The sequence below is a fragment of the Cervus canadensis genome, chromosome 18, assembly GCF_019320065.1.
Source record: "Cervus canadensis isolate Bull #8, Minnesota chromosome 18, ASM1932006v1, whole genome shotgun sequence".
NCBI lineage: Eukaryota > Metazoa > Chordata > Mammalia > Artiodactyla > Cervidae > Cervus > Cervus canadensis.
In genome coordinates, this window is record NC_057403.1 from 18,860,585 (window position 1) to 18,876,413 (window position 15,829).

The 15,829-nt window shown below is 45.0% G+C and overlaps 1 protein-coding gene across 2 annotated transcripts in view; it reads left to right on the forward strand.

Annotated features, from left to right (window-relative positions):
• The window catches only part of ARHGAP35 (Rho GTPase activating protein 35), a 114,198-nt gene that overhangs the window by 31,621 nt on the left and 66,748 nt on the right, over positions 1–15,829 (forward strand). For both annotated transcript variants that reach the window (XM_043437944.1, XM_043437943.1), the window contains one exon: positions 7,467–11,343. In XM_043437944.1, coding sequence (XP_043293879.1) covers positions 7,660–11,343 — 3,684 coding nt within the window. In that variant the 5' untranslated portion in view covers positions 7,467–7,659. The remainder of the gene's footprint in view (positions 1–7,466; positions 11,344–15,829) is intronic.

Sequence of the window (15,829 nt, forward strand, 5' to 3'; positions counted from 1 at the left end):
TTAGAAATAATGGGCTGAAATCCTGTCGTCTAAAACTGCCACCAGGGGTATTGACTACTGACGCTTACTGTTGGACTTGGATAATTCGACCTATTTTCCCCAGTTGAAGAAATGCCTGTTTCTCCCTCAGCAAGACACATTTGGCTGGATGGCGCCTCCACTCTTGTATATTCAGATAAGTTTTTATGGAGAATGTTCCTTGAAAAAACTTTTTTTTTTTCTGCTGAGTTTTATTTTTTAACTGAATAGATCAGAAGTGCTCAGAAGCAATTGTTGAGATAAATTTATAACTTTACTGTTTCAAAATCTAAATGTAAAATTGACATGAATACCAGGGAATTCAAAAGTAAGACATGGCTGTATTTTTGTGTCTTGGTTTGGTAAGAATCTCAGCTCACTTTATTATAATGGTAGATAGGCTGTGATACCAAGGTGGGCTCGAGTGATCTCAGTTTCCATTTGGTCTCGGTGTTACATTTCCTTTGGCATGGAGTAGTTTTGCAGGTTATTAGAAGTTGTTGTTGTTGTTAATGTAGGTAACTGGGAGAAACTGTGCTGCATCAGTGAGAAGAGTTTCTCAGCCTTTGGTTTTGCCTTTGTTTATAGTGGCTTTGATCAGAGCCTGATCAGAACTCCAGAATTACCTGAGAGAAAGCTGCTGAGGATAAAGTTTAAGGAAGTGCTTTTGCTGAAAGCAACTCCCTTCATTCATCAGAGGAATTTGATTTCATCCTGTGAATAACTTGGCTTAGAAATTTTGTTTCTTTGGGGACCAGCTTGTAGAATTCTGCATGAGAACTGTGTCATGGTGGAAAATGGGCTATTTGCTTTATTCTGTGTGGGCCGGCTCTGATGGTAAGATAGCACAGCTATGTTTTTCTACCCTGGAACATGGAGCTATCTTTACCAGGGTTTGTGGGGGGAAATGAGTCAAGAGGATCATTAAGGGATATTGGTAAAAAATTATATATGTAACGTCAGAGAATCTTTCATAGCTGTTCTTCAAAAAATTAACTTTGGGCCAGATTATTTTCAACACAGACATCTGAATCATCAATCCTTGAAAATCGTTTCTGATCCGTTTGTATTTTCTGCATTGCGCTCTCTGGAGAGTGCTGTCCGTGGCGTTTGCATGGGGCATAGGAAGAGCTGAGTGCACATGCATCCCAGTGTCCAAGAGTAGCCCATCTGTTGTATGAGATTACATGTTTCAAGACCAGATTGTTGAAACACTTAACTTAGTCTTTCCAAAGGTGCAGATGACCCATTTCAGAGATCTGTACCCAGAACCCTGGGGCCAGATGGCTTGAGGTGAGGAAATCCTCCCCTTTACTACCCAGGTGTAGTGTCTAGCCAGTGCAGCCAGAGGCCTTGGAGCCTGTAGACAGGGAGCACCACCGCACTGTTCTGGGCTAGTGTGTGCTCTGCTTCCTTTGTAAATCTGTGGCTTTCTGCCCCTTCCCCATCATACTATTTTAATTTGCATTGTCCTGAACGGTAGAAATATAATCGCCTATTTCAAATGATGTTTTCTTTCATGTATTGGTAAGATGATCAGTTCCTTAGACTGTGTTGATTCGTTGGGTGAGGAGTTGAGGTAGCAGTGTTACCAACAATAAATCACACTGGTGGAATAAAAGATTATTTTCATGTTAGATGCTCACAGGTGAAAATACAGTCTGTCCGTTGTCTGAGCCCTGCTGCCCTTTTTCTACCTGCCGTGCTTGGAGGACTCTGTGCAGACAGTATGTCTGTTTTGGTCACCATCGTTCATGCCCTTCACGTCTTTAGAACACCTGGGCTGTCTCTCACAGCCCCGCCAGTCTTTTCTGTCCCAGTTCAGATTTTACTTCTGCTCTGACACCATTCCCAGTCTACCCCAGATCTGAATGATCTCCTCTCCTTTCCCTGGATCCGCGGAAGTGGTCTATGCCATTTATTGTCTGTGGTCTAGTTATTTTTTAAGTTTAAAAATACTGTGTCTCTAATAAATTATTAGATTCCCAACTTCAAGTGCAGTGCCCTTTTTCCATTTTGTTTCATCACATTGTCTTAGATGTAAGTATGTATTTGATTTGGTTGGTAGACAGTTAGGTTCTCAATTCTAAGAACTAGAGACTACAGTAATAAAAAAAAATGGTTAAGGTCTCTGAAATATTATGAAGGAAGAAGAGAATTTAGCTGCTCTGTAACTGGGGCCATCAAATGGCCTACCTTTCTCTTTTATTCAGCCTTAAAGACTATGTTGTGCTTGTTGAGTTTGATGTAGTCATTTCAAGACATTTCTGCAGTAAAGAAAAGGGCATTACTTCAGGTTTTGACAGAAATCACACAGAGGAAATGAAGACTCACTCTGGTGGTCTGTATTTTGTTGTCAGGTTCATAGGATGATAATTCCTATTTATAGTTAAATACTCTGATACATTATTTGTGCACATCACTAGCTTTAAGGTTCTGTAAATTTATCTGGATTTCACAGATGAATGAATTGAATAAACGAGGACCTTTGGACTCTTTTAATTTCTTTTTGTAAAGAAGAACCCAAGTAAAACATTAAGAAATTTTACTTTAGCATTTAATAATATGAAAATAGAAAACACTGGGTTTTTAAAGATTATTTTGTTTCAATTCAGTGGCTCAGTGAGACAGAGAGTAGTGTTTTCTTGTTACTGGAGTTTTTATAGTGCATCCTTTCTGGCCTGATTGGAAAAAAATTCTCCTTGAGGAATTTCTCTTATGGGGAAAATGCTTCCTGGTTAGATCCCCGCGTTTGGTTCTCCCTCTCCCCTCTGTGGAGTGATGAGCCTTACCGTTGAGGATGAACCTCCTTCATGCAGACATTTTAACCAGCTGCTGATGGTAATTCATAGCTTTGAAAATCCATTCAGAAATTTAACGTGGTGAGAAGTATGAGGTATTGAGGACATTTAGAAAATGCTCTGCTTTCTGTTAGATTACAATGTGTATTTCCAATCCTTTCTCCTATTGGAACTAAGAAAACTTGTGGTAACAAAGATTTTGCTTCCTTTGCTAGTGTCGCACTGTGAAATTATTTCCTTATATTATCGTATAACGTATAATTATTATACAGTGTTGTATTATTAGTTTTGGTGGTGTTCGGTATATGGTTGTTTGAAATGAAATGCCTCTCTGTTCTTCTCATAGGTAGAGAGAGTAGTTTTGGTTGTGAATAGTGCTGGTAGATCTGTGTCTTACAGGGCGTTCCAGATTACAGAGCAAGAAACACTTCCTCTTGGGTGGGGGGTCGGGGATGGGAGGGTGAAGCAGACACTGGTCGGCAGAGCTGTTGACAGTATGAACTTCAGCAGCCATGGTAATGCTGGCTCGCTGGCATTTCTGTGTCCTGTGAAATGTGTACTATCTTGGGAATGTTACCACTTCTTGCCCTGGGTGTTCTGTAGCGGTGTTAAAAATGAGAACACCCTCCTCTCACCTTCCAGTTGAGGTGCTCTTTGGGGAGCTAGTGTCTTGGTTGAACAAGTCACATAAACAACGCCGGAAGCTTGGTGACAGGTTCTAAAAGAGTTCTCAGAAGTTGGCATTATGTTTTAGTTCAGCATATATTTGTGACAAAGAATTGGGAATTCTTCTGGAGTGTTTTCCTTTCTGAAGTAGTTGACCTATGTGAAGCTAAATGTTAGGTTCTGTGTTTTTATTTTTCCAATACAAGTAGCTCAGTAAAGCTTAAAGATAAAAGGAGTTACTGTTTAAAGGAATATTTTTTTCCTCCTCTGCTGTTAACTCTTCAGTTTTGAAAGGATTAGTATTGGCAAATTATTAGAATGGGTGTTCAAATTGTGCTGTTTGAGTAGCTTAGTTGCCCACGAAGAACACTGGTTCCCATCAGATTTAAACTCTGAAGACATTGTGAAGTCTTGAACATACCCCGTCTTCTACTTTTTCTTTGTGGTCTTCAGATCATTAAATTTAGTGACTCAGCTAATTCTTTTTACCCACCTCTTAGAAAAGTTGAACGTGTTTGTGACCAGGCACTTAAGGTTATTTCCTTTAAACCAAGTGTTGAGACGTTTTTAGATTTATAACAGTCTTTGTTTACCGTGTAATTCAGTCCAATTGAGGAACTAGTAAAACTGCATTATCCAGACATCAAAGACAGACGTGTAAGAAGAGTATACTTAGACCAGGGAAACTATTAGGTTTCTAACAAGTGGAAAGGTACCAGATGTCCAAAAATTAACCACACCTATGCCAGCTAATTCTCATTTCTTACAGCTTTTTTAGTTTAGCCAGCAGCATTCTGGGTTTAAAATAGCAGTTGCTACATTCTTGAGAGTTGAGAGTGTTTTCTTTAGCATCATTCAGATAACTGAGACTTTGACTTGAATGGACTAAATAGAAATCCTGCCATTAAAAAATTGTTAAGTGACAGGGCGTTGAATGGACTCTACTTTTTAATTTAGTTCAGAATTGAGCCACTGTCTTTATTTCTTGAGGTTTACAAGCAGGTTGTGGTTTCGTTTTCCTGAGATGATTATTCAACCCACTTTCCAGAAGGTAAGTGGGATGATTTGCCAGCTGCATGTAGCATTTGCCTGAAGTAGGACCCGTGTCCCCAAGTTGCATTTCACGATTGGTCAAGTGGGTGACCTTGGGTCCTGCCAGACCCTGAGGTGAGGGATTCTAGAGAAAGGCTCTCGTAGGGGAGCACCCTTGCCTTCTTTAAACTTCCGTCAGCTTTCCTACCTGACTCTCCTCATTATGTGTGCTACTGAGTAATGTGCAAAAAGCAGTTTAATTTTGTACAAATCTTTCCTTTTCAGGTATTTCAGAGATGTATGTAAACATGCGTTAGATATTCATAAGCATCTTATAATTTTACCTATGTAAACAATCACCCAGGGAAGTGGAGGGTGGGGAGACAGGATTTTTCTCTTTCCCAAAGCTACTGTACTTGTTCCTGCTGAAGTCTGGCGCTCAGCTTTTATAGGAGCAGGCCATTAGGTTATCTGGAGGCTGTTGCTTACAGGCTCTGAAATTTCTCTTTTGAAAATGGTCAGTTTTTACATACCATCTAGCAACATTTTGTCTCCAATAGCGGGCTTGACTTTCTGGTTTATCAAAGGAAGCCGTGGATGTTTGGGAAAGGTCTTTGACCTTTCAAAGTTATCATCACAGGGGCCAGCTGCTGTCCCATTTGTTACTCCCTTGTATCAGTCAGAGTAACATGTGGTGGTCTGACTTCCTGTGGCATTTCTTGTGAGACAGGTTCACATTAGTATATTAAGGTTGTAGAAATGCTGGGTTCCTACCAAGCATAAATGAGATTCAAAAGAAGATTGCTCTGTTTATCTTAAGATCTTCTCTTTGGGAATGTCTCAGGAGACTTTCTTTGGCTACAGGTTTGGCAGTTACACAGTCCTATTTACCTGTGTAAGTAGACTGCGGTGCGGTGTAAACTGTAGCAGCCAGAAAACCATTTATGTAGAGGCGGCCAAAGATTACGCATTTTCCTTAGTTCAGCTGGAAGGTTGCTGAAGACTTCATAAGACATTATCATAACTTTTCGTTACTTCAACTCTTCAGCCTTTAGGTCCTTTAAGGTGCCACTTCTCAGCCACACTCTGTGGCTTCCCGTAGCCTTTGGGGAAGAATCGGAGCTCTTTGAAAGTGGCTTCATCTGGTCCCTGCTTACCTACTAATGCATCTCCCCCATCCCCCCCACATGCTCTGTTTCACTTGATTCTCCCGTGGGCTGCGCCCTTTTCTGGGGAGAGAGGAGTCTCTGCACATCTCATCCCCTCCACATCTCTCCTGAGGTGGAACTTCCTACAGCAAGGCTTTCCTAAGTCTAAAAGGCTGAGTTTGGGGGCTCTTTAATATGCTCTAAGAGTCATTCATTAATTCAATTAATTATTTGAATTGAATTATTTGAATTCAGTCAATTCATTAATTCATTCCTTTAGTAAATATTTGTGTCAAACATGACATCATAGCCTGCAGACACAGAAGTGAACAAGGCAGGGTGATGGGTTCTGTCCTCACAGAGTTTATGTTCTTGTCAGGGAAACAAGCCCCATATTCACACACACACACACACACCCCCCGCTTTTTTTTTTTTTTTTTAGCTTTTTATTTAGAAATAATTACAAACTTTAAAAAATGAAAACAATACAAAGAAATATCCTGTGCATTTTACTCAGATTCACCTATTGTTAATATTTTACTTCATTTGCATTATTCTTTCTCAATATATAGATGTAATTTTTTTTGAACCAGTCATGACCATTATGGTCTTTTCCCTCTTAATACTTCAGTGTGCATTTCCTAAGAAAAGGGCTCTTCTCTCATGTGATAGTTATAAACTGCATAAATTTACACTGATAAAATACTTTTTATCTAATTCTAGTCATAGTATAGTGTCATTAATAGATCTAATGATGTGCTGTGTAGCCTTCCTCCTCCAGCCCCTCCACCCCCAACCCATATAGAGTTCAGTTTAGGATTTGATAGTCGCACTTACTTATAATGCCTCTGTAGCCTCCTTTTGTCTGGAATATTTCTTTACAAAGCCATTCTTTGTCTAGTATGACACTGATTTTTTTTTTAAACAGGACCCCCCCACCACCACCATCACCTTAATAGAATCTTGCTCATTTTGTGCTTGTCTGGCGTTTCCTGGTGACAAGGCAGAGGTGCAAGGCACTCAGGCCATCACACTGCGTGGGGATGTTGTGTCCTCCAGGGGTGTCACATCTGGAGGCCCCTGGTGTCCTCCTGGCCTCTTTGATGGTGATCGTTTTCACTACTCTCAGAGTGTTGACCACTATCTCCACCGTATAATTAGCATTTGTTTTTCTTCTTCCCTTTGCATCTTTTAAGTAGTCTGTCAGGAGAATCCTCACTTCTGTACAAAATCCTGCTCCTAATCAAAATTTCCCCCCTAGATTAGTGTTAAGTGATAACTGTCTGATGCAGTAGTATGAACCCAAGTTCCTATTTTTTGCAGTGGATTGTAATTCATTTCTGTACTTAATCATTTTGGTGTCCAGAGTGTCCCAGATTTGACCAGTCGGTGCCCCTTCAGACCGGTTCCTGTGTCCTGGTGAGGTACCCTATCATCCTTTCAAGCACTTCCTTCCCTCCTAGTACAACAGGTTGTTACAGGCTCATATTGTGCACTCCTCCCCTAGCCCTGGAGTCAGCCATCTCTCCGCGGAGCATACAGGCCCTTGTTTTGGTCCTCAGCACATTGCTTCCTGAGGTGTCTCCCTCCAGTCGATGATACCGTACCTCTCTGAAGGCACACAGATGTCAGCCTTAGTTTACTTGCTCTTACAGTTTCACCTAGCTTAAGGCCTGGTATATTTGATATTTACTATATTTATTTGTTGAAGAAGAAAATTGGGTTTTGCTTGTTTGGTGATTAAAATTGGGTTCAAAATTATGATACTGATTGGTTTTCTTTTCTTCTCTCTCTCATCCAGGAAGAAATGTTGGCTATTTGGCGATGAAAAGTGGCAAAAACTGACCTCGTACTGGTATACAGACACTGTGAGATCTGACACTTTTGCTTCGTGGGCAGCCAGCCCCCACTGATAATGTGGGGAAGCCTTTGGGTCCACAGGAAAACACTAATCTGATCTTGGAAGTGGCGGATTGTGGCAGGATGTGTCGACGATGATGATGGCAAGAAAGCAAGATGTCCGCATTCCCACCTACAACATCAGCGTGGTGGGATTGTCTGGGACGGAGAAGGAGAAGGGCCAGTGTGGCATTGGGAAGTCTTGTTTGTGCAACCGCTTCGTGCGCCCGAGTGCGGACGAGTTTCATTTGGACCATACCTCTGTCCTTAGCACCAGTGACTTTGGTGGGCGAGTGGTCAATAATGACCACTTTCTCTACTGGGGAGAAGTTGGCCGTTCCCTGGAGGATTGTGTGGAATGTAAGATGCATGTTGTGGAGCAGACCGAATTCATTGATGATCAGACATTTCAACCTCATCGGAGCACGACCCTGCAGCCGTATATCAAGAGAGCTGCTGCAACCAAGCTTGCATCAGCTGAAAAACTCATGTACTTTTGCACTGACCAGCTGGGGCTGGAGCAGGACTTTGAGCAGAAGCAAATGCCAGATGGAAAGCTGCTGATTGATGGTTTTCTTCTTGGCATTGATGTTAGCAGGGGCATGAATAGGAACTTTGATGACCAGCTCAAGTTCGTCTCTAATCTCTACAATCAGCTCGCAAAAACAAAAAAGCCCATTGTGGTTGTCCTGACGAAGTGTGATGAGGGTGTTGAGCGGTACATTAGAGATGCGCATACTTTTGCCTTAAGCAAAAAGAACCTCCAGGTTGTGGAAACCTCTGCAAGATCCAATGTAAATGTGGACTTAGCTTTCAGCACCTTAGTGCAACTCATTGACAAGAGTCGGGGAAAGACAAAAATCATTCCGTACTTTGAAGCGCTCAAGCAGCAGAGCCAACAGATAGCTACAGCAAAAGACAAATATGAGTGGCTGGTGAGTCGCATTGTGAAAAACCACAACGAGAACTGGTTGAGCGTCAGCCGAAAGATGCAGGCCTCTCCCGAGTACCAGGACTATGTCTACCTGGAAGGGACTCAGAAAGCCAAGAAGCTGTTTCTCCAGCACATCCATCGCCTCAAGCACGAGCACATTGAGCGCAGGAGGAAGCTGTACCTGGCAGCCCTGCCCTTGGCTTTTGAAGCTCTTATCCCCAACCTAGATGAAATAGACCACCTAAGCTGCATAAAAGCCAAAAAACTGCTGGAGACCAAGCCAGAATTCTTGAAGTGGTTTGTTGTGCTTGAGGAGACGCCGTGGGATGCCACCAGCCACATTGACAACATGGAGAATGAGCGGATTCCCTTCGACTTAATGGACACCGTCCCTGCAGAGCAGCTCTACGAGGCCCACTTAGAGAAGCTGCGGAACGAAAGGAAACGAGCCGAGATGAGAAGGGCGTTTAAAGAAAACCTGGAGACCTCTCCTTTCATCACTCCTGGCAAGCCTTGGGAAGAGGCCCGCAGTTTTATTATGAATGAAGATTTCTACCAGTGGCTAGAGGAATCTGTTTACATGGATATTTATGGCAAACACCAAAAGCAGATTATAGACAAAGCGAAGGAAGAGTTTCAGGAGCTGCTGCTGGAATACTCAGAGTTGTTTTATGAGCTGGAGCTGGATGCCAAGCCCAGCAAGGAGAAGATGGGTGTCATCCAGGATGTGCTTGGGGAGGAACAGCGGTTTAAAGCGTTGCAGAAGCTCCAGGCGGAGCGGGATGCCCTAATTCTAAAGCACATTCATTTCGTGTACCACCCAACCAAGGAGACGTGTCCTAGCTGCCCCGCCTGCGTGGACGCTAAGATTGAGCACTTGGTTAGTTCTCGGTTTATCCGACCATCTGACCGGAATCAGAAGAATTCACTCTCCGACTCCAACATTGATAGAATCAACTTGGTGATCTTGGGCAAGGACGGCCTTGCCCGGGAGTTGGCCAATGAGATTCGAGCTCTTTGTACAAATGATGACAAGTATGTAATAGACGGGAAAATGTATGAGCTCTCCCTGAGGCCAATAGAAGGGAACGTCAGGCTTCCCGTGAACTCTTTCCAGACTCCAACGTTTCAGCCCCATGGTTGTCTCTGCCTTTACAATTCAAAGGAGTCTCTGTCATATGTGGTAGAGAGTATAGAGAAGAGCAGAGAGTCCACACTTGGCCGGCGAGATAATCACTTAGCCCATCTCCCCCTGACCTTGATCTTGGTTAACAAAAGAGGGGACACCAGCGGAGAGACGCTGCACAGCCTGATACAGCAAGGCCAGCAGGTGGCCAGCAAGCTCCAGTGCGTCTTCCTCGACCCTGCCTCCGCTGGCATCGGTTACGGGCGCAACATCAACGAGAAGCAGATCAGTCAGGTTTTGAAAGGTCTCCTGGACTCCAAGCGTAACTTAAACCTGGTCAGTTCTACCGCCAGCATCAAAGACCTGGCTGACGTTGACCTGCGAATTGTCATGTGTCTGATGTGTGGGGATCCTTTTAGTGCAGACGACATACTCTTTCCTGTCCTTCAGTCTCAAACCTGTAAGTCTTCCCACTGTGGAAGCAACAACTCTGTTTTACTTGAACTCCCAATCGGACTACACAAGAAGCGCATCGAACTGTCTATTCTTTCATACCATTCCTCATTTAGCATCCGAAAAAGCCGATTGGTCCATGGGTACATTGTTTTTTACTCAGCCAAACGTAAGGCCTCCTTGGCTATGTTACGTGCCTTTCTCTGTGAAGTGCAGGATATTATCCCCATTCAGCTGGTTGCACTCACTGACGGCGCTATTGATGTCCTGGATAATGACTTAAGTCGGGAGCAGCTGACCGAGGGGGAGGAGATTGCTCAAGAAATTGACGGGAGGTTCACGAGTATCCCCTGTAGCCAACCCCAGCATAAACTTGAGATCTTCCACCCCTTTTTTAAAGATGTGGTGGACAAAAAGAACATCATTGAGGCTACGCATATGTACGACAATGCTGCCGAGGCCTGCAGCACCACCGAAGAGGTGTTTAACTCCCCCCGGGCAGGCTCCCCACTCTGCAACTCCAACCTGCAGGACTCCGAGGAGGACATCGAGACCCCGTCATACAGCATGTTTCGAGAAGACGCACCACTGCCCTCTCTGTCCAAAGACCATTCCAAGCTCTCTATGGAACTGGAGGGGAACGATGGGCTGTCCTTCATCATGAGCAACTTTGAGAGTAAACTGAACAACAAGGTACCTCCACCAGTCAAGCCAAAGCCTCCCGTCCATTTTGAAATCACCAAGGGGGACCTGTCTTACGTAGACCAGGCCCACAGGGACGGACAGAGGAAGTCTGTCTCGTCGAGCACCTGGCTACCTCCAGACGGGTTCGATCCTTCCGATTACGCTGAACCCATGGACGCTGTGGTCAAGCCAAGGAACGAGGAAGAGAACATATACTCGGTGCCCCACGACAGCACACAGGGCAAGATCATCACCATCCGGAACATCAACAAAGCCCAGTCCAACGGCAGCGGGAATGGTTCCGACAGCGAAATGGACACCAGCTCCTTGGAGCGGGGCCGCAAGGTTTCCATCGTGAGCAAGCCAGTGCTGTACAGGACGAGATGCAGCCGGCTCGGGAGGTTTGCCAGTTACCGAACCAGCTTCAGCGTGGGCAGCGACGACGAGCTTGGGCCCATCCGAAAGAAAGAGGAGGATCAGGCATCCCAGGGCTATAAAGGAGACAACGCTGTCATTCCATACGAGACCGACGAAGACCCGAGGAGGAGGAATATTCTTCGCAGTCTAAGAAGAAACACTAAGGTAAGACACGACTTTCGAGCTCTAGGAGTGACTTGCACAGCGTCTTGGTGAGAGTTCATTGATGATGACAAAGATTTTCAAGGACAGCTTACCCTGCTTAAAAAATCGCTGTGTGTGTTTCCTCCTTGACTTGCCTTAGAAAGTAAACAGTGTTGAAATGATACAAATAAACTTAGAAAGAGACAGACTTAGGGAAGGAACTTACAGTTGGAGAATAGAAGGGATATTCAGGGAGTTTGGGATCTACACATACACACGGCTATATTTAAAATGGATCACCAACAAGGACTATGGTACAGCACTCTGCTCAAGGTTATGTGGCAGCCTGGGTGGAAGGGGAGTCTGGGGGGAGAATGGACGCATGTAGATGTATGGCTGAGTTTCTTCCTTGTTCACCTGAAACTGTCACAACATTGCTAATTGGCTGTATCCTAATACAAAATAAAAAGTTGGGGAAAAGTAAGTAAACAGTGTCTCAGAAAGCTACTACTGGTAGCTCTCAAGTGGTAAGGATTTTTTGGAGAGAGAACCTGAGAAGTCTTTGTCCAAAACAGTAGGTAGGTAATTACTGAAATGAGCAGATCACTCAATTACTGAAATGAGCTTGTCAGTATCCGGACAAGCAGCTAAACCGGTGATGACGTGCTTGGCCTTTCTTCACTGAAACACAAGAATCCAGTGTCATAGTCCTTAGTCTTTGACTGAGAAAGGAACATTTCATCCATACATCTCTTAAATACTTCTTCTCCCCCTTGATGATCTGTAAAGGTTGCTGCATTTTAGATAGGGAAAAATTGGATGATTGTTTTATTTGCACACGTAAATCATTGAAAGGTCTCCAGGTATATAAATGAAAAGTCATCTTGCCTCTGCAGGTTATAGACCCGTCCCGTGTTTGTAAAATCAGAGCGCCCTGCAGCTCTTTACGTGAGTTGCTGCTACTAGCAGATTTGATTTAGGGACCACAGGTGGGGCAAAAAGGGGAAAAGTCAACTGTGTGTGTGAGGAATGTCGGGCCTGCCGTCAGATCTGGAGGAACAGCCCCCAGTGCAGCGGCAGGGGAAGTCTCTCTACCTTGTGTGGAATTGCAGTGTAAAGGGCAGTGTGCTCTGTCCTCGTGGACTTAGACCTTGAGATCTAAAAGACATTTCCCAACTTTATTTTCCCCCCAGAGTACGGGAAACACCCTTTATTTCTCAGAGGAGGCCGTGTCAGTGAGACGCCACAACAGAACTCTCACACGCAGGCCCTCCCCCAGCATTGTGTATGCAGGGGTCCCCCGCCTCCAGGCTGCCAGCTGGTACCTCCTGTCAGATCTGCGGCGACATTAGATTAGAAATAAAGTGCACCCTAACGTAATGTGCGTGAATCATCCAGAAACCATCCCCACCCCCTTCCTAGTCTGTGGAAAAATTATCTTCCACAAAATCGGTCCCTGGTGCCAAAAAGATTGGGGACCGCTGGTGTACAGGATGGTTTCTCTTCATTGAAAGCTTTTGCCCCTCTCCCTGCTGTGAAATGGCAGAGAACAAAGTCACTTATCTGAAAGTGTTTCAGGGAACTTTGGAAGAAAGGTCGTCCCAAACTTTCATCATTGCAAGATATACCAAACCAGAGGGCCCTTGAGTCCAGGCTGTTTTGAGAGCTGACAGTTCTGATGTGGAACACTCTCTGGAGGCCAGTCCTGCAGCCCACACTGGCTGAGAGGGCCCTTGGAGCTGGAGGCGCTTGGTGCCGTGGCCCTCACAGGGAAAGCCTGTTCACACCCTGCCTGTTCCCGGATGCCATACAGCCTGCTCCTCTGTCACCACTGGCCAGAGCCTCCAGAGTTCTCTGACCTACGGAACATCAGAAAGGGCAGGGCAGTATCTGTGTGTTCTCTTCCCCTCCCAGTCTCAGTTGAATGTTAATAAACAGCGTGGACATTCTTCTGTTTGCTCTCCCCACGGTTTGGTTTTACGTTTGCCAACCTTCATCTGCCATCAGTATTTTGTTCTCTAAAAGCTAATTGTGGGCAGGCCAGTGGAAAGCAGTTCTTATTTCAGAAGCCAGAAAGTAGCCTGACCAGCCTGCCAGTGTTTCCCCGGAGCTCTCCTGTTTGATAATCCTGGAATCCAAACATTTTGAACGCTGTGACTTTCCTCTCCTCCTCCACCACTCCCAGTGAAGACTGTTGCCAACACAGCTTATCGAAATGCTGACAGTCTTCTAATCGTGGGGGTGTTTGCACACCTGGGAATTAGGAAGGTGGCATAATATCACACTGTGAATCAGAACTGTTTTTCTGACTTCTAGCTACATTTATAATGCTGTTGAAAATAATGCTTGTAAAACGCATCCCCAGACAAGCTGTGCACTGAAGAGTAGGCTCTGCAGGGAACAGCTGGCTCCAGGGACCTCTGAGATAGCCGCCTCCATGCCGGTCACGCGCATCTACTCACCTAGAACTGCCTCATGGGGCTGCTGGGTCAGCGTGCAAGGAGTGACCAGCTTCCCGTCCCTCCTGGTTATCTGGGCCCCACCTCTTCAAGTCATACAGAAACGATTACCTCTGGCCCCAGAGCAATAGCGTGCCAGAAGTCATTTAGGAGTATCCTTTGGAAAGAGTGAGTAAAAGGTGAAAATGTCTTTTCCTGCCTTGGAAAATGGTGCCTTAAAAGGAGCCTTGCTACTTTGTCATCCTAATGCAGAGAGAAGCGGAGTCTTGATTCTGTTCCTGATTGGCGCAAACCTTCTATTAAAATCTGCTGCTGTTAAGGAATCAGACTGACACTTGTTCTACTGGAAAAGCAAGATCCCATGGGGCAGAGAGTGCCAAATCCCCCTACATGGGGGAATCTGGTCTCTGACTTTTATTGGCATGACAAAGCAGTACAGTATTTATTTGAAGTGAGGGGAGAGCCAGGTGGTAATGGGAAACAACACACTTAGTCCCTCCCGCACGCCAGACCCCACTGGGGAGATGGCACAGATTGCTCTCACCCACGCCACAGCACCCAGGTGAGGCAGCGAGACGTGCACAGCTTCTGAAAGTAGCTGGTCTGCCTTGGAGGGCGAGGGGAGCGGGTCTGTGTTTGGGCAGAGCAGGCATCCTGTGCTGGGGCTGGTTAGGGTCGTGCAGTGTGGGGTGATGGGGAGCTCGGGCTCTGGGAACTGGGGGCCTTACACCAAATGCCAGTTCCTCCAATCCCTCCTCGTCCTGGCTGGGCCTTTGGGCACGTGATTCACCTTCCACGTCCCTTCAGCAAGAGGAGCCAGTGCAGTAGCACTTGTCTCATAGGGTGTGAGAAGTGGAATAAGACTGTGCGTATAAAACACAGCGTGCTGCATGCTGGATGAGCATTCGTTGTTGTCATTATTTAACTGGACCTTGAAGAATGAGTAGAATTGAAGAAGTGCTGTGAGGAAAGAAAGACTTAACGGTGAAAGTACGCATGTTGAATTCAAGGACAGGAGAACACTGGTCTGGTCTAGCTGAGAGCTTTAGGGACCCAACACTGTCCCTCCCTTTTCTGTAAGTTTTAACCCTGTATGTCACTTAGCTGCTTTCTCAGCCCTTACCTTAGCAACAAGCCTAACAACAGCCAAAAAAGCTATGCTCCGGGTACCTGTGTCATGTGGAGAAAGAAAAATTGCTCAGTGCCCTTGGCTGATATACTGGATTAGCTCTTTACTGTAGAACTGGAGTTGGAGTTCAGGGAATGGCTTTCGTTTCTAATAATGAAAGTGCAGACTGTGAAGCTCACTCTCATTCCGGGTCCTTTTCCCAGCTGAACCATTTAGCAACCCACCCTCATAGTGGGAGCCTTCCGCACTCAGCTGAATGAAATTGAAAATCTACGATTGCACTTCAGTGGGGTCCATGAATAGATGCTTTGTCTGTAGAGAGTTGTCGTTGCACATGGTCTCTGTCTCCCAGCACCGTGCGTTTGCAAAGATGAGATCAGGAGCAGCAGGATCTTATTTTAAAGCCAAAAAACAGGCTGGGGTGCCTTGGTCCACAAAATGTACTGTTTGGGCAAGCTCAAATTGCTGAATTCAGTGAGCTTGACCACGGATTTAAAGAGAAGACATCATTGGCTATTTACCCTTCTATCTGGTGTGCTCTTATTTTGTGTTTTAAAAAAGAAAATAGACAAAACAGAATCATAAAGAAAATCTTTCAGTCACTCTAGCTACCACATGACAAGACAACCTATTGAAAAGCAAGCCAATTCAATCACGCATTGTTTGGTCTATAAGGCACCAAGTAACCAGTTTGACAGTTTGTGTCCCCCCCGGTGAATTGGCTTATTTCATCGGATTCAGTGAATTGGCTGGTTGTTGTGGCTTTGTGTGGACACAGCTCTCATTTTGTGAGGCCTAGAACGGAGTTAAAGTTTCTAGTGTGAATAAAAACCAGCTGGGGAATTGGACTGCTCACCCGACCGGGAGGGCTGTTGCATTTTGACAGGCTGAATGGTGTGAGATATGAGCTCTTTGTAAC